At 39.7% G+C, this 26,735-nt stretch overlaps 1 protein-coding gene across 2 annotated transcripts in view; it reads left to right on the plus strand.

Annotated features, from left to right (window-relative positions):
* The window catches only part of bcas3 (BCAS3 microtubule associated cell migration factor), a 325,389-nt gene that overhangs the window by 87,208 nt on the left and 211,446 nt on the right, over positions 1-26,735 (plus strand). For both annotated transcript variants that reach the window (XM_034113221.1, XM_034113222.1), the window contains exons 17-20: positions 14,216-14,340; positions 14,957-15,122; positions 15,202-15,299; positions 23,534-23,634. In XM_034113221.1, the coding sequence (XP_033969112.1) occupies positions 14,216-14,340; positions 14,957-15,122; positions 15,202-15,299; positions 23,534-23,634 (490 nt within the window). The remainder of the gene's footprint in view (positions 1-14,215; positions 14,341-14,956; positions 15,123-15,201; positions 15,300-23,533; positions 23,635-26,735) is intronic.

Genomic DNA, 26,735 nt, shown 5'->3' on the forward strand with positions numbered 1-26,735 from the left:
TTCAGGGTTATAGACTGTTGAATGACTTCTAGTACATTGAAGGATTCTTTATATATTTTGTTTGAAAATACATTTAGACTTAACAAAATCGAACAAATCAAAGTTAAGGAGTTGCCTCATGTTGAACTATTATTGCCAAATCATGGCACTTTCTTTTTTTAATAACTTAGTTTAATTTCACTTTTTCATAGTTTATACATCGAAAGAAATAAACTATATAATAACAATTTAAAAGTAAACAAACATATTCACACTTTGGCCTACTTTTATTTCCATTTTCATTCAGCTGTATCCACAAAGTACATCGGATGGATATTACATTGATATTGCACATCCACATTATACATAGAAAGGACATTTGGATGAAAACAAATTGTAACAATAACAATGTCAAAGAATACAAGAGAAAATAAATAAATAGTAAAATGTAAATGTGAAGAATAAAAAAAAGGGAAAATTAATAAATAAAATGTTTAAATATATAGGTATAAATTAGACTTATCTTTTTGTCATTGTAGTTGTTTTAAATAAAAACTCTCTTTTGTAAAAGTCTCCCAGGTGCAATGCACTGAGTATACAAATGAATCCTTTAAATGGTGACGTCTCCAGAGTGTAAAGGTGTTATTGGCAGCCTATCAAACTCATTTACAGTTTGGCTGCCGTTGAAGAAAATGTAAATCACACTGTATTTCATCCTTAACTTCAGTCCTTTGATTTGCTGTCTTTTTCTATCAATCACACTGTAAAAACACTGTATTGTGTCAACAAAGGCCGGAGCTTTTTCTCTCGCATCCATCCGATGCTCATGGATTTCTTGTCTCAGGCCACCACTTTTTTGCATAGGCTAATGAAGCAGAACAGACATGCGAACTTAGTCTGAGGGCTGTTTGGAAAGCAGATAAAACACATAATTCAACGAGAATAGAAATAAAAACCCTTACAATAATTTAAAATAATATTCAAGATACGCCAGATGCAGTTTAACCCTGCTAGCTTCCAGTATTATAAGAAAAAATGAAAAGTACCTTCGTCCTCGGTTATTTTTTCTTCTTCTTTTAGAGCTGGATCGTCGCCATGCATTGAAATCATGTAGTTTTAAGACCATGAGCAACAACAGGCCTTTTCTAAGTGCATTTACATACAGTACAGGTGGCTCCACAAATATGGGCGGATTTCAATATTTTTATTTAAATGTAATTTTCATGCCGTGTTTGAATATGAAATGCTATAATGATGTGAACGGACAGTGATGGATTTATTTCTCGTGTGATATTTGATAAGTGAGCTTAAGAGACGTGATCCTGCGGTGGAAGTGACCGACATTAAGCCTTTCTTTCAAAGCATTAAGATGACTTGCAAAGTGCGTTCGGTTTGCAACACGTATTATTGCTTTCGGTGTCCCGCTTTGGAGTATTTATTATGATGTCCTGACACTGGTGGTTTGCATTTGGTTTTGGCATTGTAATGTTTAACGTCATGCAATGCAGGGTTCTCTGAGTCGAATCAAATTCCCTTTCAATGAGAGCTTTTGTGTTGTTTGTGTTCATTTTAAAGTTATTTGTTGCTATTCTAAGTACAACTTTTTTTTTAGATGTTTATTTTCATCTTTATGTCATCTGTAATAATGTTTATATTCTATTTGTATTATGCCTGTACTTGCTGTAGTCCTATTTCTATTTTTACATTCACTTGACACTAATTTCTCTTATTTATGTTTGCCTCTATCCTAATCACTCATTATTATTGCTATTATTTTTTATTCATTTTTCACTGGCCGATGGATGTTTAAATGAGTTATTTGTCCATTATTATGCCTCCAACTTTCTGTGTAAGCAGTAATAACTACATTTATTTATGTATTTATTTTTATTTATTTCCCTGCTGCAAAGTGCTTCTTTGTCTGGTGTTGCTCTTTCCAAATTCCACAAGTTTGTCATGGTCATACCTTTGAAATATACCGCAGTATATTATTTTAAACCTTCCGATACTAGGCGCAATATGTGTGTTTAGATATAAGTCTTTATTTTTGTTCTTAATTTTATTAAAATATATAACCAAATCCTTTGCCTAAATAAAATGTAATCAGGAACGTTTCAAATCAAAAACAATCTCATCAAACCTTAAGAATCTGACCAGATATTTAATACTGACTTTCATTTATTTATACTTTTCAATACTTTGTGTTACAAATACATGTTCGCTCGGTGGCAGGAAATAGTGCAATTGTAGGGGGAAATGTTCAACACACATTTTAAAACACATTTTTTACTCTAGTGAATATTTCAGGCAGTAGGACTTTGAATATGGGACTTGGTAGTAATAGATTACAGTGTGGGAATGAATGTTAATGAGGAAGCATGTCACTGTGTGCAATAGGGCGGCTCTTCAACTAACTTTTCACGCATACAGAACATTTTACAGGTACAATCAAAAGACATAATGGCAATATTTGAAATGGGACCCCCATTATCTACCCAAAGCTATAGAATAAGGGCCCAGACACTTTACAGAAAGTATTTAAAACATATATTACTAACACTTTTAATATTTGAGAAAGTTGATGTAATATAAAGCCTCATTGACAAGCTAAAAAATGCCTTAACACCATCAAAATACCCTAAAAATAAACGAATCTAACCATATACTAAATGGTCACTAAACGTATATGTCATCAGTATAAACATTGGTCTAAAATAGGTCAAATATAATAAACACTGACATTAAAGTAAGCTCAATGGCTCAGGGGAATGAGTTAGTATAAGCATAACATGTATCATCACACACACACACTTTTTAAAAACAATAAATGAATAGCCACAATTATCTTTAACCCTAAAACCATCTAATTATGTACACATTTGACTAATATTTCACATTTAAGACCCATTTCACTTATTTAAAAATGTGAAATATTGGCTGTGTAGGACAGTACCAGACTGCCTCCTTCTTACCTCCATCCAGGCCGGAGGAGGTGTCAGTATTAATGCATCAGGACATGCAGCTGTGCGGCCTGCTCCTGCATGCACACGGCTGCACCAGTACCCCTAACACACACACACACACACACGCACACACACACACACACACACACACACACACACACACACACACACACACACACACACACACACACACACACACATACACACATACACACATACACACATACACACATACACACATACACACACACACACACACACACACACACACACACTCTCTGAGTGGAGCAACATGTTTGGCCCCTAGAGTGGGGGCTGATATCATATGCTTTCACGCTATACTTGCACAGGAGTGCCCAGGCACCATCTGTCTGTGCAGCCAGTCCCCTCTATCTTTGTGTGTGTGTGTGTGTGTGTGTGTGTGTGTGTGTGTGTGTGTGTGTGTGTGTGTGTGTGTGTGTGTGTGTGTGTGTGTGTGTGTGTGTGTGTGTGTGTGTGTGTGTGTGTGTGTGTGTGTGTGTGTGTGTGTGTGTGTGTGTGTGTGTGTGTGTGTGTGTGTGTGTGTGTGTGTGTGTGTGTGTCAGCTGTATTTACACCTGTATGGGCAGATCACTGTTGGCAGGGCTGCAGAGGAACACACCAGCTGCTTAACCTACATTCCCTACTAGGCTGTCTTTGTGTGCACTCTGCCGTGACACAGACACATGCACAAATAGACACTTTGATGAAGCTTTTTCACCCTTTGTGTGACCAGGCTCATTTAATGGATACCTTCATGGACTCTAGAATGTGTACCAATATGCACATTCTGTAGTTGCCTCGCATTTTGTTTTAGTTTTTTGGGCAATTTTTTGCCTTTATTAGAGATATAGATTTGAAATGGGACGATAGAAGGGATGACATGACAGCAGCCATGATTCGAACCGGTTTCCTCCTCAGCGTTGACACAACCCCAGTACCGGCCAACAGCTCTACCAAAAAGGCAATGCAACAGCCAGTCTGTTTTAAAGGAAGCTTTCAAGCCTCCTTCCCTCTTATTTTACATTTTGGTGTTGTCCTCCTGTCAAAGGGAGGTACACTCGGATGTAGCTTAGCATCCGCCTGATAACCCCCCTCCAAAAGGGCAGGTCATGGAGTGGAGGAGCACAGCCAAGCTTCTGCTAGTCCTCAAACTCTTCTAAGTCCCGAACAAGGAGAGGGTTGTCAGTGTCTGGTTTCCTGACATTTGGTAGAAAGTTGGCCCGAAATGAATGAAATCTCTATAAAGAACAAGTCAAAAGACTCTTTTGGGCGAACTGTCACTGTAGACTCTGTCAAAAGATTAAGAGAAAAAAAAGACCAGAGTTGTGTGAGGGTTTAACCCAGAAAATCTGAGAGTGACACATTTTAAATTTACAAGCAGACAAACGATTGCACACTTATCCCATCTACACACTTTAATACCAACGAATGAAAATCCAAATAGAAAGATTGTCGCGCGCAAAACAAAACACCACCCTCGACCAAATCCCGCTGATGACAAATGCAAATGCAAATAGAGTGCAGGCAACGTAACAATAAAGACAACAGAGAAGAGAGAATTAATGAGACCCTGTGACCTGGTGCAGATGTGCCTTCAGATTACTCTAATACGTCCAGCCCAGTGCTAGAGCCATTGTTGTACAGAGCCTCGCTCAGGCCGGATGGGCTTTAAAGATGCAGTGTGCGACATCACATGGCAGCAAGACTAAACCATTTGCACAAATCACCTTACCTCCCTCCCGTTTTAATGACCCAGGCGGAGCTGCTATTAAAGCCAAAAGGTTAAGAGATGAATGTGAAAACTATTATTCTCCGGGAGTGGGGCCGTCACCCTCGTAGGTCGATAATGCTCAGCTCTTTTCCACTCCTGCCTCATCTCTGTAACACTCCCACTTGCTTCCCTGCTCCGCTTTTACTCAACTGACCCATGTTTTACTTGTGTTTCCAAACATGCCACTGACCTGGGACTTTTCTTCACCAAAACGGCTGGCTTGGGCATTGCGTCACAAAACATGCCATCCTTTATCTTTGCTAAGGTCATAACTGCAAGCTCCAACATTCTTTTCTCAAAATTACCTTTTTTTTAAGCAGTGTGCACATTTTTTTTATAAATACTAAAGCTATATTACATTACACAAACCAACATTTACACTTTAACACAACCACATTCATACACATTCACACATTTAATCCAGCTCATAAGGTGTGACAAACATTCACTCCCACGCTCAATAATGGATGACCTGAGCGTCAGCCACACGGAATGCAATCCAAAGTAGTCAATTCAGAATGTGCACCAAACATTATTGCACGTCTACAGTATAGCCTCAGTCGTCACATACATCTGTGACACATATTTTTCGTTTTGTAAATATTTTTGGGACATGTTTGCCTTTTAATGGACAGTAGAGACAGACAGGAAATGTAGGTAGAGAACAAAAAAGATAACATGCAACGAAGGTCGCCAGCTGAAGTCAAATGAGGGGTTTGACTACTGTAAAGTTTTATCTTTGAGGATACTGTACTTTATTATACGTACTAAGTCTTACAAGACTATTTTTTTTAGCTTTTCTTTCCCAAATTGTCTCCAAATGATAGTATACAAGTTACTCAAATATGTTCAATTACTGGTAAGCAACTATGGTTATAAACCTTTTATTAATAGCCTTTACGTATGCGTGTATATGTGGCCACAGTGAACCCTTACTTAAAAGGATCAACGTGAAGGGACTTTGTAAGAATGTTCTCAGTATTGTTTTTAACTGGACAGTTGTTCTTTAACTTCTACTGCCATTAACTCCCATCAATGTGTAAGCCACCAACAGTGTATTTCACAAACAATAACTTCCAAGAGAGTAATGGGGAGAAATGTAAGTGCCATCTTGTAAACCCCAAAGCCTACTTAGCCTTTGCTACCCCCAATGAGATTTCACCCCATTCGTCCATCACTCTCCCATTGGAGTCCATCCATTTACCCAGCTGGAGGCTGAGTGGGGGGCTCAGCAGGTTCGATAGGCTCAGCAGAGGGTAGACGCTAACTTTGTGATAAGTGGCAGTTCACCAGGGGCCTCCATTACATCAACCAGCATGGTCATTTCTCAAATTGCATCCAAGGAATAAGAAATTCCAAGGCAAATCGTTGCTTCCTTTCTCCCACCGGAACATTTTTCTACACATCCATGTACCAAGACTAATTGAAGACTGTGTGCTATCATTGGGAGGGCCCGGACGGATGCAGCGATAAAATAAAGAAGTGCTGCAGAGTGCTTTGGTTGGCCAGGGATTCTTGTTTTTTTTCCTGACTTGGGTACGTTGGCTGGCGGGGACATAGTTCAGTCTCATCAGACCTTTATTGCTGTAGGGAAAAAGCTTATTTACTGTAAACTGTTTACGAAGCTCTGTCACTATCTCTGGAAATGCAGAGTAAACACAGGAACACACTCCCACTCCTAATGTCTTGTAAACATCAGAAACATGCACTGTTGCAAAGACACTACACTCTGGATGACACAAACACACACAGACTGTGTTAACATAACACATTTGCCCACACGCACATTCAAAAGACAATACACAACTATGAAAATACGAAAAAAAGTTGCATGCAAACAACGAGTGCGGTTGGTTTTATCCGTGTCTCCAGTTTGTATACACATCGGGAAAACACCTCTTAATCTCAAACACAGTTTCCCATCGTTAGATTCAGACCTACATGTTTCCACACATGTACGGAACCCCTTTTGAAGTAAAGGGAGAAATGAAACATGACAGATGTCTGAAGAGAAAGAAAAAAACAAAGTATGTGGACATGCTGCATCTGCCAAATATATGGTATCACACTTTACGGAGCAGCTTGAGCAGATGAATCATCAAGTCATCCCCGCAGGTTTTCAAATCCATCTTAGCGCACAGACATTCTGTTTCCTGCCTCATATGTGTTGTGCACTTAAACAGACATGTCAAAAAGTATGTAATGTGAAAAGTATGTTTGCTCAAGTGTGCTAGTTTAATAATGGTTTTTCCGTCTATGTCTATATCCACCCGCCCCCTTCACCCTCCCCCCACCCCCCTCACATGAAGACCCTACCTCTTTGGGGCGGGATGTTTTTCCATTAAAACTCCATGGTGAGTTTTCCTTATTCCCTCCTTGGCTCTTTTGGAATAATGCAACTGTTTACTACGCTGCAGCACACCGCCTCCTCTCATTTGTCTCCTGTTATATTTTCAACACATTCCTCAAAGGGGGGGGAATCCCAAAGAGGATTGTTGTTTTGTTCCCATATTGTTTTTATTTATTTTTCAAACCCTTACATTTACTTTTTGTGATTTTGAAGTGGGAGGTTGTGTTAAAGCCACTTTGTGTGTTTAAAATGTGCACATGGTTAGCATATATTGTGTTTATATTCATTTGACCAGCTATGGTTTCATATTTAATTATTGCTTGATCTTTGAATAAAAAAAAGGTTTATGCATCAGAAAAACGGATTGTATAGGGAATGGGAACGTGACATCATTAACAGAAAGTCGGCCATATTTGGAAGATACCAGCAAACCTGTTGATTGAACCTGTACAGCAAGGGAACTAGCGTATCGTTTTCACTTAAAACCTCTGAAACATGGTCAGGCACTGCTGTAACAGCCAATCCCATTACTGACAAACAAAACATACAAAATGACTGTGGCATTAGATTTTATTATTTTCCAACAGAGTTATGATGGTGAACATCATCAGGGGACAACAAATGGGTTGGTTGGAAGCCATCTGCTGACTGTTAAGTATCAAAAAGGATTACTGAACTACAGTAACACAAACCACTACACAAGGATTTGGATTTAAAACATGAAATATTGCAGTAAACATAAATATACAGGTTTATTAATTATCCATAATAATCCAACATTTTGTTCGTATTCAGTTAGCATAACATTAGCTACTTTATCTTACTTCTGTCCGCATGATTGCATCGTTGTCATTGGGCCTATAGATCTGTTGATTCTGCACCCCAAGTTTTCTAGATTTGACATGGTATGGTGCCGTCAGGTTTAGGCACTAACTCAAAACAACAGATAGGTGCTGACATCAGTAAAAGAGATTGGTGCATTCTCTTAATTAATAAGTACAAATGTTTTTAATTAACTTACATTTAGTAAAATAACATTGGGGAATTTACCTTTCGCGCAATATTCATTTTGGATGCAAAACAGCTGAAAGATACATCATATTGATTACTCCTGCCTTTGCTTGGACGCTATCCTCCAAGACGGCCACCCCGAAATGCAATGCAGTTCCCATTCTTTATAAATTGAATGTCCAGGGGACATATTGTATGGACAAATGCACTTCTTGTCTGGTTGATTTATGGTTTCTTTGAAACTAGATAATGAAATCTCCATCGTCTTGTCTTTAGTTTTTTTCTGTTTAGACACTTGACCCTTTCAAGAATAACGCCTTTTTGTTGTCAATAGTTTTTTAATCTGGCTGTTAGTTTGTTTGCACACAGTTATTGTGCCGTTTCATTTCCCAATAATATTTTGATTGTCTTTTGTGGGTATTGAAATGTGAGTCATGTGTCCTTCTTTTCACAATGTATTTAGTAAAGGACTAGAGCTGAACCAAATAATGTAAAGCGTTCTGTTTACTAATTTATAACCAAATAACTTTGTTTAAAGTGTATAGTTTATGGGCGCTTATGGCTCTCATCCATAGGGTTTCATGCCATGTTTGGCATTAGATTAAATATGTTTGAGCCTACTGAGGGGTCATCCAGAAAAGTCAATACAGGCCTATCTGAAAAGTTTGTGTATTCTCCATTCAGATCCTATTTGAAATTGTAACAGCAACCAGTTTTAACTCATTAGGTTGAACCCTTTCCCTAACCCTGAAGACTATATTATAAATGTAATCCCTACATAAGTTTATGCCATTCTTAACCCATTAAAACAACGTTTGAACACCTTTCGCTAGTAAGGGAAGGAAATAAAATGTACATAAAGTAGAATAATACATAATATTCAATAAAGAGGAGACAAGGAAATATTACATTAAAAAGCAAAAAAATGAAATAAAAGTAAAAGTTAACTTAAACAACCTGCAATAAAGAAGACAGCCTGAATAATGAAGTACACGTTAAAGCGTGGGACTTCATTCTGATTTGAAAGATGTTATTCTAATGATAAAATATACTAACTTTAGATTTTGTGATGCTCTATCTGAGTTTCAAATGTTAAAAGGGCAAATCATACAAGGAACTTTTTATTGAAGGGTATGAAGCAGCATTGGATGTCTTTTCCATGCCTGATTTTTGTTAAAGGTCCCATGACATGGCCATTTCTACCGATCATAATTCCATGGTTGAGGTATACGAGAATATATTTACATTGTGCAATTTTCCAAACTCACATTGGTTTTCTCATACAGCATCTCTGTATAGTATGTGTATTCACTGAATTTCACTCTCCTAAAACTGTCCTAAACGCCTTGTTGGAGCTCCTGCCCCCCCCTCCCTGTGAGCCCAGTGTGCTCTGATTGGTCAGCTCGCCCACTGGCTCGCTGCTGTGAGCTGGCTTACTGGTGTGGTTTCCTGACATCGCGAATGGACGTGGGAAGGGTGCTGAGGGTGAGCTGCGAGGCTCCACTGGCACCCGCATCCCCCCCCCCCGCACCCCCAAACGCGGCGCACCTACAGTGTAAGCGCGCCACAGTTTCCGCCACGCTGCGAGGCTCCACTATCATGTCTTCATGAGAGAGTCACTTATGGAGAGACGATTGAGTGGCTCAGTGGAGTGAACTTTTCCCTTCACTGCTCCCTAACTCCTCCCTGTTGACTCCATTCACTTTGGGAAAATGAATAGCATGTGGTGCCTTTTCTAAGTCTTGGGTTTCGTCTTTTGTTGTGGTCAGTCACTCGTACTTTTTAATTGAAGCTTTTTTTCTTTCCGTCTTCATCCATCTCCTGCTTAATCCAGGCCCTTAGTGATTTCAGAGCGTATACTTTTCAAAGGTACACATCATTAGCATGGGAATCTTGACCCTCAAAATAACTGCCTCACATTTGAGCTACTTAAATCTATATTGTTTCTCTAATAGTGTATGTCCTGAGACATGAGCAAATTTATGCTCGGCCTTAATTTAGCCCCCATTTGTAAAACATTTAGTATAACAGGAACTCCATTGTGGCCTCCCACATTTCCATTACAATTTGCACAAATTCTGTCGTGTGAGACTCAATCTTCTTCGCAAATAAATGGTTTTACACCAATATATATGACAGTATTTGCTAAATCAGACTGTGTAGACTATTAAACTTCCATGTCTAGTGAAGCACTTGTGGAGCAAACGGAATAGGAAAAGGTAAAAACAGGCCTAGTTTCCACGGTGATGGCCACTCTCAAATGTTCACTGAGTTCCCCAAGTGGTTGTCATTAGTGATGTGGGTTCGACAGAGCCCCAAGGCTGCCTCTTTTCCAAGGGCTGTTGTAAAATAATAAATGTGACGTTGAAGGATGTGTCCTCCACATGATTGCCCTTCCTCTCTTCCTCTCTCTGCCTTTCTTTTTTCCCCTTCCTGGTTTCAGTCTTAATAGAGGCTGCTTTTCTGATTTGAATTAACCATATGGCCCAGAATCAGTTCAGCGACAGTCGTACAGCTCTTTGTCACTGGATGGCCAGCTCAAGTGAGCTTTATCATATTTGTTTACTTCGAGGGCCCTGAAAATAAATGGAAGCTGCCACCAGACTTCCTTCCCCCCCCTTGGAGGCGCCTCGCGTTAGCCCCGGGCAAAGTCATGCAAAGCGACTTTGATGGTTGATGTTACAGATTGAATTATGCCCTTGAAGAAAAGCTATTAGCTCAGTCAAGAGTCCTTATTTGTTAAATTAAAAGTGGAAATGACAAGAGTAGTCTTTAGTGAATTAAAGTTGCCAAGAAAATGGAATCAAAGGCAATCGTACAAAACAAAATCATGTGAAGGGAGAATTAATTTAGCTGTTTCTGTAGTGACCCCCTTTCAATTCTCTGTAGTACGTTTTTATGCTTCATAATGTATCTAACTATTTCATGTTTGTGGAACTTGGTCTTTATTCCAAGAACTGGTTGCTGTCCTCCATATGGAGAGCAGAATTAGCCCACTTTCAGCTGGAGCTTTGCCTCTCTGGTGTAAGGGTAGAAACCTCAACACTTTTAAGCCCACTGAAGTGAGATCAAAAGAAAAAGGATGATTTAAAACACAGATGAATACAATTTCAATGCATCCTTAGGAGGAGCTGTGATCTTTTGGACTGTTGGCAGGCTCTTCATTGGCTGAATCCTCTTCAGAGAAAACATGCAGTCATAGAAATCCCTCATAGAGGAAAGCTAACTGTACACTTTTGTTAAATGACTTATCTTCTGGACGCGCTGTAAAACACATAAGCCAAGATGAGTTCATTGGTGTTAGCAATATCCTTAGCACGACTTTATCTTGCCCTCCATCTCTCTTTCAAAGACTGGGCTTTCTGTGAATATTTGGCTATTCAGCTTTCTCTCCTTGACCCATTATACACTTGTATAGAGGCCTTTCTTATAGCTACCTTCACCACTTCCTATTTCCTGATCACTCTCTTGAATAGTGTTGGCCAAACAAGACATCAACATCTCCTTGCATCCAGGGAGTAATTTATGAGGTGCTGACAGGCTGAAGGGAGGCAACAGAAAGAGAGTTTTATTTTTTTTTGATCAGGCTATGAGAGCCAAGAACTCATACTCCACACTTTACCACACAAAAATATCTTTGAGAGTTTTTTTATACAAAACAGTTCCTTGTATCATTGAGAGTTTAAACCTGCAACATCTTTCAGCACCTAGTATTGTCAAAGTGAATTACTGGACACCCTCCCCCTACAAGATGTACTGGTAAACTACAGTATTCACTTTCTTAACCCTACCCTGCATTGGGTTTTTTATTCAGCGTCCTTTGAGAAGGACATATCAGTAAGATACAGCTATTTTGTTCAGTTGCAACCAACTTCAACAGGTTGCACACCATTCATATTGGAGCGATGTTGATGGATGTGTCCATCCTAGAACCAAAAATGAACAGTGTAGTATTATTTTTACTTTTCTTTATGATAGGGGCCAATAAAGTGATGATGAAAAATGTGATGTTGTTGGATGGGCAACTGTGAAATCTCTTGCATTTCATGCATTAACAGTGTGTAGAAAAATGTATTAATTGATAACAAAAGCCTAGTACCCTCAATTTGTGTGATGACTATCGGCTAATCAGTGCTTATTTAAGCGATTTCGTAAACAACCAGTTCCAATGTAATTGGATGATAAGATTATTCGCTATCAATGGCGACTGTTTTCTAATGTAAGACTTTTTAGTCAACAAATGTATTGCCCATTAATTGAGAATTGAACCATTTTACCAGTGCCAACAATGATTGGTTAAAGTCAACTGGCTGTCAAGTTAAACCAAGTGTGTACTGTACTGGCAGGTAAAATAAACTCATGTTCTTAATGTTCCCAACCCTAGTCCAGATGCTGTTCACATTGTATTTATATTCTCACTTGTTACTGTGCCTAAGATGTATAATGGCAGGGAAAATGCTCCACCAAATGGAAATGAGTTTTTCATCAATTTTCTTTTTTAAGTAAGGAAAGACAGTGTGTAGCGTTCTCACCAGTGTGGTTTCCAAAGGTTAAGGTTAAGCATCCCTCTGGGAGTGTGTGACACTACCATGAGTTTGTGACCCCTACGACAACCTCATGCCTGATCTGCTGTGACCGTGTTTTACTGTCCTGGTCAGTTATAAGGCCGGACAATAATACCAGACCTAGCTACTGTTCTTTGATCATTACCACATGAGCAGCCCTACAGCAGCTGAAAACCCTTTTTGTGTCCGTTTCCTCTCAAACGGTCCTGACATGCTCAATAATCCAATAAATACCATACGTTTTTCTCCTGTTGCCAATACAAGGGAAGCAGCTGGGACACTGCTGTTGTGCGATGCATGTTCCTTTGAGTGATACATATTGTAATTCTCTATAAAAAGTATCCTTTACACCTTGTATATTCAGTCTAATTTAAAGAAGTTTACATGACTTGCAAATTCATCCTAATAAGCAATACACTTGGTGTTATACTGAATATCAGGAACACTTTATATACAGTACTATATATGTAATATCAAGCCCATTACCTATCACATTTTGTCAAATTGTTCATTAAGTGGCAGTCTGTCAACCAATTGTGACTTCTGTATCTCTCACAAACGCTTACGATGGAAGCTAAATCTTGAAAAAATTATATTGAATTGAGTATAGGGTTAAATTGAGAATGTGGACATTCTTTATTGCATACATAAGCTTTTAAGTTTGCCTGATTTTTGTTATTATATTCATACGAATTACGTAAGCACTTATTTTAGAGCTTAAAGGTGGGGTATGTAATTTATTTCAGAAACACTTTTTGTTATATTCCATGGAATGCTCTTAACATCCCGAGAGCAATGAATATATTAAATGCTTTGACAATAAATACATAAAAAAATGTCATCTGTGGAAGCCGTAGTACTGTAAAAAGCACGACCAATCATTTTAGCCGGCCTGGCTAAAATAACTGGATGGCCTACCTGCCTGTCAGCCTTCCATCTGTGCACAAACTTATCTCGTGCCCTCATTGGTCATGTGCGCGTTCGTGTGTGTTGGAGGAGGGGCTCTGTAAGGAAGTGGCAGATTTTTTACCTACCCCACCTTTAATTCATTTTTTCCTTGACTGCTAATAAGGTGGATGCTTAATGTATTTAAAATCTCCCTTGCTTGCCTTCTTGCATGCAAAACACTTTTATAAGTTAATGTTATTCATTGAGCAATGTCACTGTGTAACTTTCATATACTTGCCTCCAATGTGTTACATTGTTGTTTTGTAATGTTGAAAATCATCATGTGTTCTGAATCAGATTCTGATTATATAATTCATTAAACAAACGCATATTTAAATAGTGTCTCAAATATGCCACATATTTATTGTACTTCACCATATGTGCCTCAAAGTCAGTTTAAGAGGGAACATTCTTGTTTGCTGCTCTTTAACAACAATATGTATGGGGCAAATCAAGTTTCTAATTATCGTTTTTGCTCCATGGTCTGTTGGTTACAAACATCATTTAATTTTGACATGTTCAAACACCACACAGAGCAACTTTGAGACCAGTCTCTGCATTCTTCTTCATACGTTGTCTAATCTTCGTACACTTTCCCCTCCTTTAGCAAAGCCAAGCCGCCCCCTCAGATGTCCCCGAGCAAGTCCAGTGGAGGAGAGTTCTGCGTGGCCGCCATCTTCGCCTCATCTCGCTCCTGGTTCATCACCAACCCCAACATGAAAAGAGAGAAAGGTAAGACCATAGCCACAGGTGCTTTTTGAATTAAGATCCTGGCAATGTTCCAACAAGTCTTCCAAAAATGCATTACCAAAATAGACTGTTGCAGGAATGAGTCCTAAAACCCGGAAGTGACGTAGCATTTTACAACTTCCGGTTCCCTCTTCTCAAACAAAAGGGTTTTGTAAGGTATGTGGTTAACATAAGTTTGAGAGATTTTCACGTTTTGTTTACGACATAAAATATGTGCATCACAACTTAACTTAAGTTTCTTTATAGCCTTATTTTAGCTTTTTACTTCTGGCGACTGCATTTTGCAATTCAAAAATCTTAAATCAAGTGTGTTTGCTATAGATGTTTTATTAATCCAAAATCCAATGGACAAATCTATTGTCTCATTGTTTTATCAAATCGTTTTCTTATCCAGGGAGCCCTTGAGATACTTACTTCCTGGTCGGCCACCAAAAATACATCTTCACTGCACCACTCTATTGAAAAAAAAAATATATATATCTGGACAAATGACAACATGCTGGCAGTTCCTCCCTCATTATTGTTATCGCACCTTTTAATTACCATTTTAAGTAGCAGATATAACAGTATTCTTATCACTGCCTTTTCCCCTTCATAGATCCATCCAAGCAGTCAGTCATTGAGTCGTTGTACATCATCAGCTGCTACGGAACAATGGTGGAACATGTCTTGGAGCCTCGGCCAATCAGCACTGCTCAAAAGATTAGTGATGACACACCACTGGAGCTCAACACCTGCCCAAGGGCCTGCTGGAATCTAGCCAGGTAAAACTATGCTGACCACTTTATCCTAGAAAGAGTGCCTCTAATACAGTCAGTGATACAGTTATTTCTTTTGGAGCAGGACTCCACAATGGAATGAGTTGCAGCCACCCTTCAACTCCAACCATCCCTTGGTGTTGGCCTCAGATCTGGTGCAGTACTATCAGTATCTTCTGGCTGGTGAGTGCTGATAAAATCTTTCTATGTTCATTGGTTTGATTGTGTTCAACCATATTCACATATATTATAGCATTTCAGCAACGTTTAATGCATATGAAGTCAATGTAAACAATATATTCCATTACAAGTCAATGCATGCTTGCCTCAGGCAAATTGAAGTGAATATGTGTTCCAGGCGTCAACTTATTAATATACTTTTAAAGAAGGAAACATTGACAGTGCTTTATATATACATTAATGTTTTGTTTTTTTAAGAACCATGCTCGCTGTACTTTATCAGTTCCCAAATATATTGTCTGTAAAAAATTGCTGTTCAAATAATTACTCTAAACCTCATACTGTATGTTCATATGGCATGTCTTTTTCATGTTTTTGTGACAAAAATAATGTACGGTCCGGATAGAAAAGAAATACAAGCTCTGGGCGCTGAACACATTTAAAGCCTTTTATGTGCTGAACTTTGTGGTAATATAATAAATGACAGTGTGGCAGACAGCAACGTGCACTGTACATGCAGTGTACTGTACCAGATGAATCTGCAGCTCATGTTTAATATGCTCCGGCAAATGCGTCTGGTTCCCCTCCGCTCAGCAGCCTGTGATGTGACAAGCCAATCACAACCGTTTATCCAATATGGGAAGTATGCAGAGCCCAGTTGAGGCATTTTTGAACACTACCAAGATGGCTGCAGCTGATCTGGAAACTTCTGTCGTTGGCCCGCTATTGGGAAGCCTGACAACAAATTGCAAAGTCATCTGCCAAATCCAATAAAACAGAATCTTGCTAATTTAGAGAGTAAAAACACCTTTATTCTTTCATTTCTAATGGCAAAAATGGCAACATTCATTTACAAATATGAATCATGCTACTCACTCATAGCGCATGTAGAATATACTGATATAAAATAAAAAAGGTATGTTTTTGGAAATGAATCAACTATTTCAGCTGAAATGTAGTTTAGGTAAATATTTATTTCCTCTTTGCTTTTCCCTTTGTGGTCAATTTTTGACACCATTATTTACCAAAATATTGATTTGCTATAAAAGTGAGTTTAAATTCAAAGTGCCATTATACCATTGCGTATCTGCCTGTACTGTATGTACTATTTAATGTTATACATGTAGGTATTGACATATAGGAAAATGTATATTTTGGTTGAACTTGGTTGAAAATACATGCTGTGTAGGCATGTATTTTCTCTGTATTTACGATACGCATCATTAGTCAAGGTGGTGACCCCTATTCCCTGGTTTTCCATGTTGACTGTGTTGAAAGCCAGTCCTTTGCGTCGTATTGGTGCCACATGCTGAGATGAGACCTCTCCAGTCAACAGCCATAACATGTCCTTTCTCAAAGAGTTCCGTGAAAGATACTTCAGCCAGTTATACTATTTCACATCTCATGAGCGATATCGGAAAGTATCTCCATTCCTTTGTTCGGTACTCAAGTCCGTTCTTTGGCGGCCACGCTAAATGCCAGCTCCGGGACACGCTAGCATAATGCTATAAGATGCCGCTCTCAAACCAATTAGCTGACACCCTAAACTCTCTAATTCAATAACAAGTACAGAGCAGTGAGCACTTTAGGTTGCCCTCTGAAAGGCCAATTCGCAAAAAGCACCGAGTGCACTCGGATGGCCACACACGGTATCAATCCACCCCCTGGAATCGGCTGGCGTTTTGAGCTCACTCCATAATTATAAACACACGGAATCTGTAATTAGCTCTCGCGGCTGCTCCGGGGCAAGTGGTAGCTGTTTTACCCTAATTTCTCCACTCGTCTCTGTTGACTTCTGCACTGCTCCAGGTCTAACTGGTAGGATATTTTTCTCAAATTAGTGCTAATGGTCTCTCCTAGTGTCACAGCAATGAGGACACGTTGGAGTGACGGACATGCGCGTCAACTTATTCTACCATTCTCTCTGCCAACATGGGCAGATGAACTGGCTGCATAATGAGAGGGATTCATTGCATTAACATTTACATCCAATTAACAATAGCCAGATAACACCGCCCTGTCTCTTTATTCCCCCAACCATCCAAGTGTGAACAATGCGGGGTCACAACGCTATAAACATAATTGTTCAGCCCTCTACCCATTTCGTGTGCTCCTGCCATTTTCCCTCAGGGTCGGTGTCCCAGACACTGCCACCACCGGTCCAGTGTCTTGCACGGCAACCTCCAATTTTTGTGTGCATTGCAACCGAGCTCAAGCTTTCGACATCCCTTTTCTCAGCATGCTTCCCCTTGCCAGCCCTCTCCTCTGCCGTTCCCTCCAGGGCTTGGCAGCGCAAAGGAGTAGTGATCCAGGAGAAAGAGTCGATTTGACCCTAGGATGAATTACAGCACAGCCATACGCCTCTTGTCCAGTTGCCTCCTGCTGAACATAACGATCCTGCCACTGCAGATGAAACTGAAAAAGGCACACAAATCTTACTTGCAGAACAAACTGTGCTATTTAGGTCTTATTTGTGTGGCGAGGCGGACAGGGAAGATAGTGGCTGACCCACTCCCACCCTGGACACAAACTGTTCACCCCCCTCCCCTCTGGCAGGAGGCTCGCTCCATCAGGACCAAAACCTCTCGCCACTTCAACCGTTTCTTCCCTTAACGGCCTAATTAAACAGTATGCATACAATTAATGCACACTTTGCGTACAATATTTTGTTTTTTTTTATTTTATTTAAGTAATGTCAGTCAGTAATGTCCGAAAATGTTGCACGTTTGTTCCATCTGTATCTGCACAGCTTTCAACTTTTCGTAACAATACTACAGATATTTTTATTTTATTATTCAGACTATTTTGTTATACAGTATTGTACTGTATGTAGTACTTTGGTATATCTATATATCATGTTAGAATTGCGCTATATTCCGTAGGTATCAGGTTTTAAAGATTTTTATGTATGCACCATATACAACAAGACAAATTCCTTTTATGTGTACATTTCCTTGGCAATAAACGTGTTTCTGATTCTGATACAACCATTACAAGAGAGAGGAAGACCAAAAGAGGAAACAAGACAGAAAGGATTTTACCATTAAAAAACTATAACAAACAGAAGTACTGGACGAACCATACTAAGAAATCTATGGACATTCCCTTCTTCTAATCATCTAACAAAACAGGCTGTGTCTCGAAAAAGGTGACACGACAGCACAAAGCTGGCAGTGCTTGAGTGACAGGCCGTGTTCTCTGGTCTCGTGGCTCAATATTGGATGACCAAGGCTGATTAAAAATGCAGTATGCAGGGAAAGGAGTAGGAAGGGGAGAGGAAGGGCCGGGGTCATGCAAGACCGGAGCCTCCAGGACGGGATGATAAAAGGCAGCAGTGGCGCCACTTCATGGTCACTATCTCCACCTGTCCATCTGTAGCAGCTACTCGCAGCACTCAGCCTCGCAGAGGACAGCAACGTGCTGCACTGCCTCGGAGAGATAAGGAAGAAAGAGACACACATTATACAGTACACTCACAAATAGAGGAGATGCTGTAGAGCGATACAGCTTAATAAAAGCAGTCTTGAGCCAATTGTTTAGTGTTTGGAGATCCCCTATTTGTAGATAATGTGGAATCACAGGATTGTTGTCTCCAAAAGTATTAGGCAAGTGTGTGAATGGATCAATTCTCTCTTGGCCAGAGGTGTTTGAGCTGGGTAATAAGGTGACTCCTATAATCCCTATCAAAACACCCTAATTTATTATAATTCGATTTTGTATTCCGATTTTCTTCTCACTGATTGTTTTCCTGGGGTGATATTTACTTAGCTGTCCACACCATGCTTTCCAACATCTTCTCCCCTCGCCGCAAAGTTGTTTGAAGTAAACAACCTGGTGAATAATTTACCACCTATATCTGGCTGGCTCCTTTGAGCCTGGCGATGAAGGCGGCAACAGAGGCTATGCTTTTTGGCCGCGGCCCTCCCCTCCCTACCTGTCATATAATGTGCTAATTGTGGAGACTGACTGACTGGCTCGCTCGGCTGCTCTCTTGGGACTTTGAGGCCCATGACAGGCCAGCCTCAGTTGCCTTGTCAATAGATCTAATTGCTCCGAGAGAGGGGCTGGAGTGATGGCCTTGGAGCATCATCAGGCATTTGGTAAAGAGAAACCATGGCGCCATGACTGGGTCAGTAATCAAAGAGAGGGAGAGAAAGGAAGGGGTAAGTGTAGCACTGGCTGAATGAAGGTACTGTCAGTCAAATCCGCCTTGAATGATATATAATGACTAAGCTATCCCAATCTGTCAGTATGCCAGCACCTATCTGCCAGAGTACTACTCCAAAGAGGAAAGCGAGAAGAGAGGAACGTGAGAAGAGAGATAGGCGGAGGGAACCTAGCAGGTGAAATGTCTGGCAGCCAAGTGTGGCAGGTCAAAGCAGAGATAGGAAGAATACAAAAAGACTAAATTAATCTTTAAAAAAATGAATAAGATAAAGGTGAACAGAGGGGCCAGACTAGACAAGACGGCTATCCTCTGTCCACCGAGCAGCCAGATCTATCAGATTGTTGTCCCTTATCTGGCCCTGGAGATCGGCCTGTCCGACCGCTGGCCCAAGGCCTCGGGAGGTCGGGCTACATCAATACCTGGGCAGCCTTTGTTCTTGTTCTGACTCCCTGCTTCACTGCTTTGGCCAACAGGCCACTGGCTTCCAGCCTTCAGCACAGAAAAAAAAAAACACTCTCTCTGCATTCAAGACAAATCTGTTCCTCTGCGATGTAGATTGTTTTTCTTTCCTATGTCGATATGCAAGCACATACAGTGTGGTTGCTGAAGAAACTGACCAAAGCAAAGTATTACACTATTAAACCAACCTTTATATTTAGGAAAATACGTTGTCTAACACCGGACAACAGGATAAGTATATTAGCCACATAATAAAACCCCAGACTTTTCATGCATTTCTTCACAAGTTAGCGATGGTACAGAATGTTTGGCTGACAGATGGTTAAGAGGGACTAATGTGCCAAAAATGTTCAGGGTCATTGTCAATTTACTTATGCAGCAACACAATGTGGCAAACTGTGCAAGCATACATTTATTGTAGTACCAAGTATGATTCCAATGAAAGTTCCTCAAATTCAGCACATATTATACATTGATGAGATGTGTTTTGGCATTAATTGAAAAAAAATTATTTACTCAAATGGCTCGAGTCACCTTTTGACCTCTTTGTCATAAGCATGAGTTCTTTGGGAAATTGTTCAACAATGCTTGATTGATGCGACAAAGGCATTATTATTGCACAAAAAAACCATTACAAAAATGTTTTCTAAAAGGTCTGAATTTACATTTATTTTAAAATACGACTGAATATGAGTATGCTATATAAAATAAAGCAGTCACTTAAGCAGTTAAACATTAACAAGGAGAACAATTGAAGAAATCTCAAGTAGACTGATGAGAAGGAATTCCTCTGAAGTGTATTATCCCTATTTAATTATCCTGTTTTTAAAATGAGTTTTAGTAATTACATTATGCTATGCCGACTCGGATGTTTCTATAAATATGTCAATGAAAAAACAAGATCATTTCACACACACTTAAACTCCTTTCTTCAGTACAGTGCAATAAGTTTAAACTTAAAAATGTCCCGTCTGTGAAATTGCATTGACGTTCTGTCTCTTAAAAGCCAGTAATGAGCGTTGTAAAAGCAGAAGGCCAAGTGGCGGGCTAGCCGGACGCTAAGATGGGTAGATATGACTGTAACAGCCGGGTTCAGTCTGGCTCCTGACGTGCACGCACACACACACACACACACACACACACACACACACACACACACACACACACACACACACACACACACACACACACACACACACACACACACACACCACACACACACACACACACACACACACACACACACTAACACACACGAACACACACACACACACACACACACACACACACACACACACACACACACACACACACCCACACACACACACACCCACACACTAACACACACACACACACACACACACACACACACACACACACACACACACACACACACACACACACACACACACACACCCACACACACACACTAACACACACTAACACACACACACACACACATAAGGAGGGTTGTGTATTGGCCTGACCCATGGGTATGACCACTAGCTCCCCACGCCGGAGCCTGGCTGTGACTCTGGCCATTGAAAGCCCCCTCCCCACTGGAAACATGATCCAGCCAGTCCACCAACTGCTTCAGAACATCAATAATTAATTAGGGAACAGTTATTGGCCCCTATGGTCAGGGGAAGAGAGAAAGAGGGCAGGGGTAAGATACATATATGCTCAGGCTGGGGGGAGTGGGGATTACATGTAACAAGATTACTAACCAGCATACAAAAAAAGGTAACTGTATTCCCTTACAGTCTACAGATTACTGTTACAGGTCTTATAATTATGGATTACTAGCAGGATTGCAATGTTAGTAAAAGAACTAAAAACAGCATATTGTGTAATGTAAGCTGTTCTGTTCTGTAGGCTAATACTTTAAGTGTGACTTTATACGCTGCCTGAATCTGCTTTATGGTTTTTTAAATCAGTAGGTCAACCTTTATGTTCATACAATAGTGTGTGTGAGGTATGTATTAACTGTATGTATGTATGTATTGAACTAAACGGAGCATTTGACGTCAGCTTAGATTGTATGTCTGCTTTTTTAAGATGTAGTATGTGCTAATGTGTTTCAGTGTTGGTGTATAGGCTACAGCCTGAATATGCTTTAAATAAAAACACTTTTCTAAGGTCACATTGTGTTGACTAACATAATATACATTTGTTAATTATTTTCTTTATTTATCTGCATTGCATAGTGAGGTAATCCAAAAGTAACAGAAAGTAATCAGATAACATTACTTTTATATTTTGATACTCAGATTAGGTTACTGATTATAGATTTGTTTTACAGGCAACTAGTAATTGTAACGGAATACATTTTTAAAGTAACCCTCCCAACCCTGGATATACTGTATATACAGTATATACATATATATAAAGGCCTAGGAAATACATGTAACGGCATAATTAGGATAGAACAAAAATAACCGCATTCCATTACAGTTGCATACAAAAATACGTAATCAGATTACTGAAACGTTTAAACAATTTGAAATATATATTAAAAAAGATAAAAATGGGGATCTGTTACTAGCAGGATAACAGGGGGCGTGTGGGAGAGAAACTCCCTCTGGAAGGCACTTTGAGATTTTGATGTAAAATATACATATAACACACAAGAAAGGAACAACTCCAGAAAGCATAATAATAAGACCTGTTTAGATTAAGTCACTGATTACATTTCTATAGGTAATTGTAATGGAATACATTCTTAAAGTTACCCTCCCAACCCTGTTTAAATATAAATGATTACAAAACATTTCAACAAATTGTGCGTGTGTGTGTGTCAGTGTTTTATAAAGAGTCAGTGAGAGAGAGGAGAACATGACAGAGACCAAGAGACAGATGGAGTTCTCATGGCTTGAGTTAGCAGGCATGCGGAATAAGTCCTAATGTACAGAATCAGTCCGCTCTCTGTCTCCCACCTCAGGTATGGGGTTTGTTTAACACAGGAATAGCTAATAAACTTGTCAAGTCCACATCTGGAGAACAGGAGGCGCTGCTGTATTTAACCACACACACACTCACACTCTTCATACACACATGATGAAGGTTTTGCTTTTTGAAACCTCTGTAACACCATGTCACACACTTCACCACTCCACCTTCAAATGCATTCCCCTTCCCCAGTCCTCATTTTTTTTACATATTTATTTTTCTTTTACATATTGGTTTTTGATCTTACAAAAAAACATGATGTCTGCACAGAATTAAACATTTGAACCATTAAGTCATAACTGCCTACATATTAGTATTGGTATAGAAAAAGACCATATCAGACTCTAAACACACTTTAATAAACTAGTTCTCAATTATCATTTTCCTTTACAGGCTCATTCATTACTCCCCTAGTCAGCTTTGACCTGCTGTTCCTCTCTTTAAGCACTATCAGTGTCATGTTTTATGAAGCTGAAGCCCTTTACACTTTTTAATACAATCATTCTGTATAAACCATTGAAAACTTAAATATTACAGATCATCTCTGCTTAAAAAACGTAATGAAATTGGATATTGGCACGCAATATAGGCAGCTAAAAATATATAACATTTCATCGATGGGTAAAACATTATAGAATGGTGTGTTTGTGTGTTTTCCTAGCGATGCCCCCAGGAAGCCCCGGCCCGATCACCCGCCACGAGTCGTCGGACAGCCTGGCGTCAGACCACAGCGTTCCTGAGGACGAGGAGTGGCTCTCTCAGGTCAGAACCTTATCTCTACCAACATTACAGTTACCTGACTACAACATTTTGGTTGCTGTGTTTTAACATTTACACTGTTGCTTTGGACAAAAAGAACAGTTTGATTGTGACTGATTGGCTTAATGTGATTCTTAAATATCCCGCTTCAAGATTGACTTTACTGCAACACAGGGTGTGTCCAAAGAGAAATTATCACATTTGAATGTTTGACTTAATTTTGCATGATTCTCTCAAATTCAAAACTTAAGTTCAGGAAAACAAAATATGATTGCGGTTGCAAAAAGGCTTTTTCCTATACTAAATGAAAAGACCATCTGGATCTTAATTTTTTGGATCCACATTTACTGACCTTGAACATTAAAATAGGATAACTTCCTAATCACTAAAGTCATCCTACAATACACTGAAATGTTCACAGTATTTGTCAAGGCATGTTAGAAATATCCAGTACACAAACCCTTGTCTTTTCAGCTTAACCCTCAAAGCACTCATCCTACGTGTCGGCAGGTAACCCACTACATTTTCACCATCAATTATTCCACTGCATGTATAATTGATCGGTTAAAATGCACCCCACTTAGCTTGCTGAGGCACTGGTCCATATCTGCCATGATAGTTTGCCAGGAGCAAAACTATCCATTGCACTAACCTAGATTTTTAGGAAAGTCCTGTTAAAGCATTGGTAGGGATGTATTCTTCAGTGGTTGGATATGTAACGGTACAGCTCTACATACCTTAGCATGTACCTACGATGGAACTCTTTTGGATCGTTCCAGACTATTAAGGAATTTAGGCTAAAAGGACCAAAATGAAATAAACACAGGGATGTGGATAAGACATAAAGGGCAGAATTCCAGTACCTCCGATTTATCACGCAGTATCTTGGTGGATTGAGAAATGCTTTTTGAATTACAGTCTAAGTAATTGCCCGGTGGATTCCATCATATCATATCAGTTGCCTTCATTAGATTATAAGCAGGCGTTTTGGCTTTGCGTTGGGATTTAGGATTGATCGGCTCTCCACTAATGAAATGTGAGGTTTGTGACCCTCCATGTCAGTGCTCCAGCCGCTGTAACATCAGGCCGTTTGCTGCTTATCAGCCAGAGTAACTCTTCAGCTGGCTGTCCGTCGACAACAAATGCTCCTGTCCTTACACCTCCGCTCCACCGCAGGTCTCTACATCTCATCTGTCAAGCTTGATGTGATGGGAAATAATGACATAGCTCATAGCAGTTGATAGATGGTTAAACTGATCTAGTCATTCCTAGTACATGAATAAATATGTTCTAAGACATTGTGCGTTACAACATCTCACCACAAGTCAGCAAATGTTGGGCCTAGATGAGCCTTTGTTGCTTTAATTCTTGCCTCACATATGGCACTTTTTGGCCCTGGCATTGGTGAAAGACATACATTTAATTTATTGTTCAGCTAAAGAAGAAGAGAAAACAAACCGGTGTAACGAAAAACAAGCAAATGGCTCTTTCAATTTGCATCTTCATCTCATCTGATCTTTCCAATACTCGGAAACGTTGACATGACCATTTGGAATAAAGCTAACTGGTGATCAAGAGTCGTTTGAAATTCATCAGCAAATTCTGCTTTGTTTAATGTATGTATCATGACAACAACTTGCATATCTGTTTGAAGAGTTGTTTTCCTCTTGCAAAGGACCAGAAGGCGTGCTAGTTGGTCGTTAGCTTTAGTCTTTTGGTGTGTTCACTTCACATGCACGTTTTTGTCAAGAAACGGACGATGTAAGCTAATCAACATTGACCCCATTGCCATTAGTTATTTGATGTCTGTTTGGTGTGTCTGGGCCTTTAGTGTTTACAGTATATGCATACATATGTGTATGAACACTGATACACAGAGGACCCTAGAAAGTGTAAGCTCCCACTCTTGTCTTAGATGTTGGCCCCTAGCAGCCAGAGTGGAGTTCTACCACGAGCTGAGAGCTGGGCTGAGGTGAGAGATGAACATGTAGGAAGTAAAGATAATTACATGTGAACAGTGAGACACCAAGATCCATGTTAAGTGTTGCAGGGAGTTGAAAAGTCAGAGTTAGCGTGGGAGAGCATTGAAAAAGTGGGAGTTGCAGCCAGAAGATTGTTACATTAAAGTCGAAGAGGAGATGGAGAACGGAGGAGGCATTAATAGTCTGATGTTTGTGAGTCATCCACTCCTATCCTACATTCAGCAGGCATTAGTGCCACTCCGCTCAGGTGCCCATGGACCGCCTGCCATTCCAGTGCCATCTTTTTTCTCCCAGGAGGCCACACTTCAGCCTCGATGCCATGATGTTGCTCGAGTCACACTTCCATTAACCCTCTGGGAATGCTTCCCATCGTACCACCGGCTCTCCCAACACACAAGACCTAGATGAGTTCTGACAACATTCTCAGACTTTTAGTAGTGCAGGGGTACAGCAAGCTTTTTGTTGGATGTCATGTATTCATTCATATGAGTAGTCTATGGGGTGAGTATTGGCATATAGCCAACCCCCTGTCAAATCCACTGATGACGACTCTTAAGGAAAATTGCCAGGACTCTGTCATTGACTAACTGGCGATAGAGGAGAACCACACAGATGTTTTTTCTAATAGAATGGAATGACAGAAAAGTCATCGTTTCATTTGGTTGGTGTTTCCACTTTGGTTGAAATAGGAATATCTGGAGAACAATGGGATGCTTTTCTGTTTTTCTGTGTTATTGTGTTGCACTGTTGGAGGAGCCTGTGACCTAAGATTTTCATCGTCATAACTACACTGTAGCTATGTTCGTATGACCAATACAAGCCTTGAAACCTTGAAACCTTGATGCTGTGCATTTTCTTACACATATTAATTTAATCCGCAGAACAAAGTGGAAACAATTATGTTATTCTAAGGAAAAAATGTAATTCCCACACAGTTTTATCACCATGTTTTTGTGCTTTACCAGAAAGACAGATGAAATAGATGTTAGCTCAAATTAATTTGAGTTACAGAAGCCGGCCCGTAAAAGACTGTTTGACTTTTTCTCTCTTTAGCATTCTCATTAATGACCAAATACCTACAAATCTAACTGAAAATATACAAATTCCCAACAGTCTTAAATG

This window comes from Trematomus bernacchii, unplaced genomic scaffold, assembly GCF_902827165.1.
Source record: "Trematomus bernacchii unplaced genomic scaffold, fTreBer1.1, whole genome shotgun sequence".
Classification (NCBI taxonomy): Eukaryota; Metazoa; Chordata; class Actinopteri; order Perciformes; family Nototheniidae; genus Trematomus; species Trematomus bernacchii.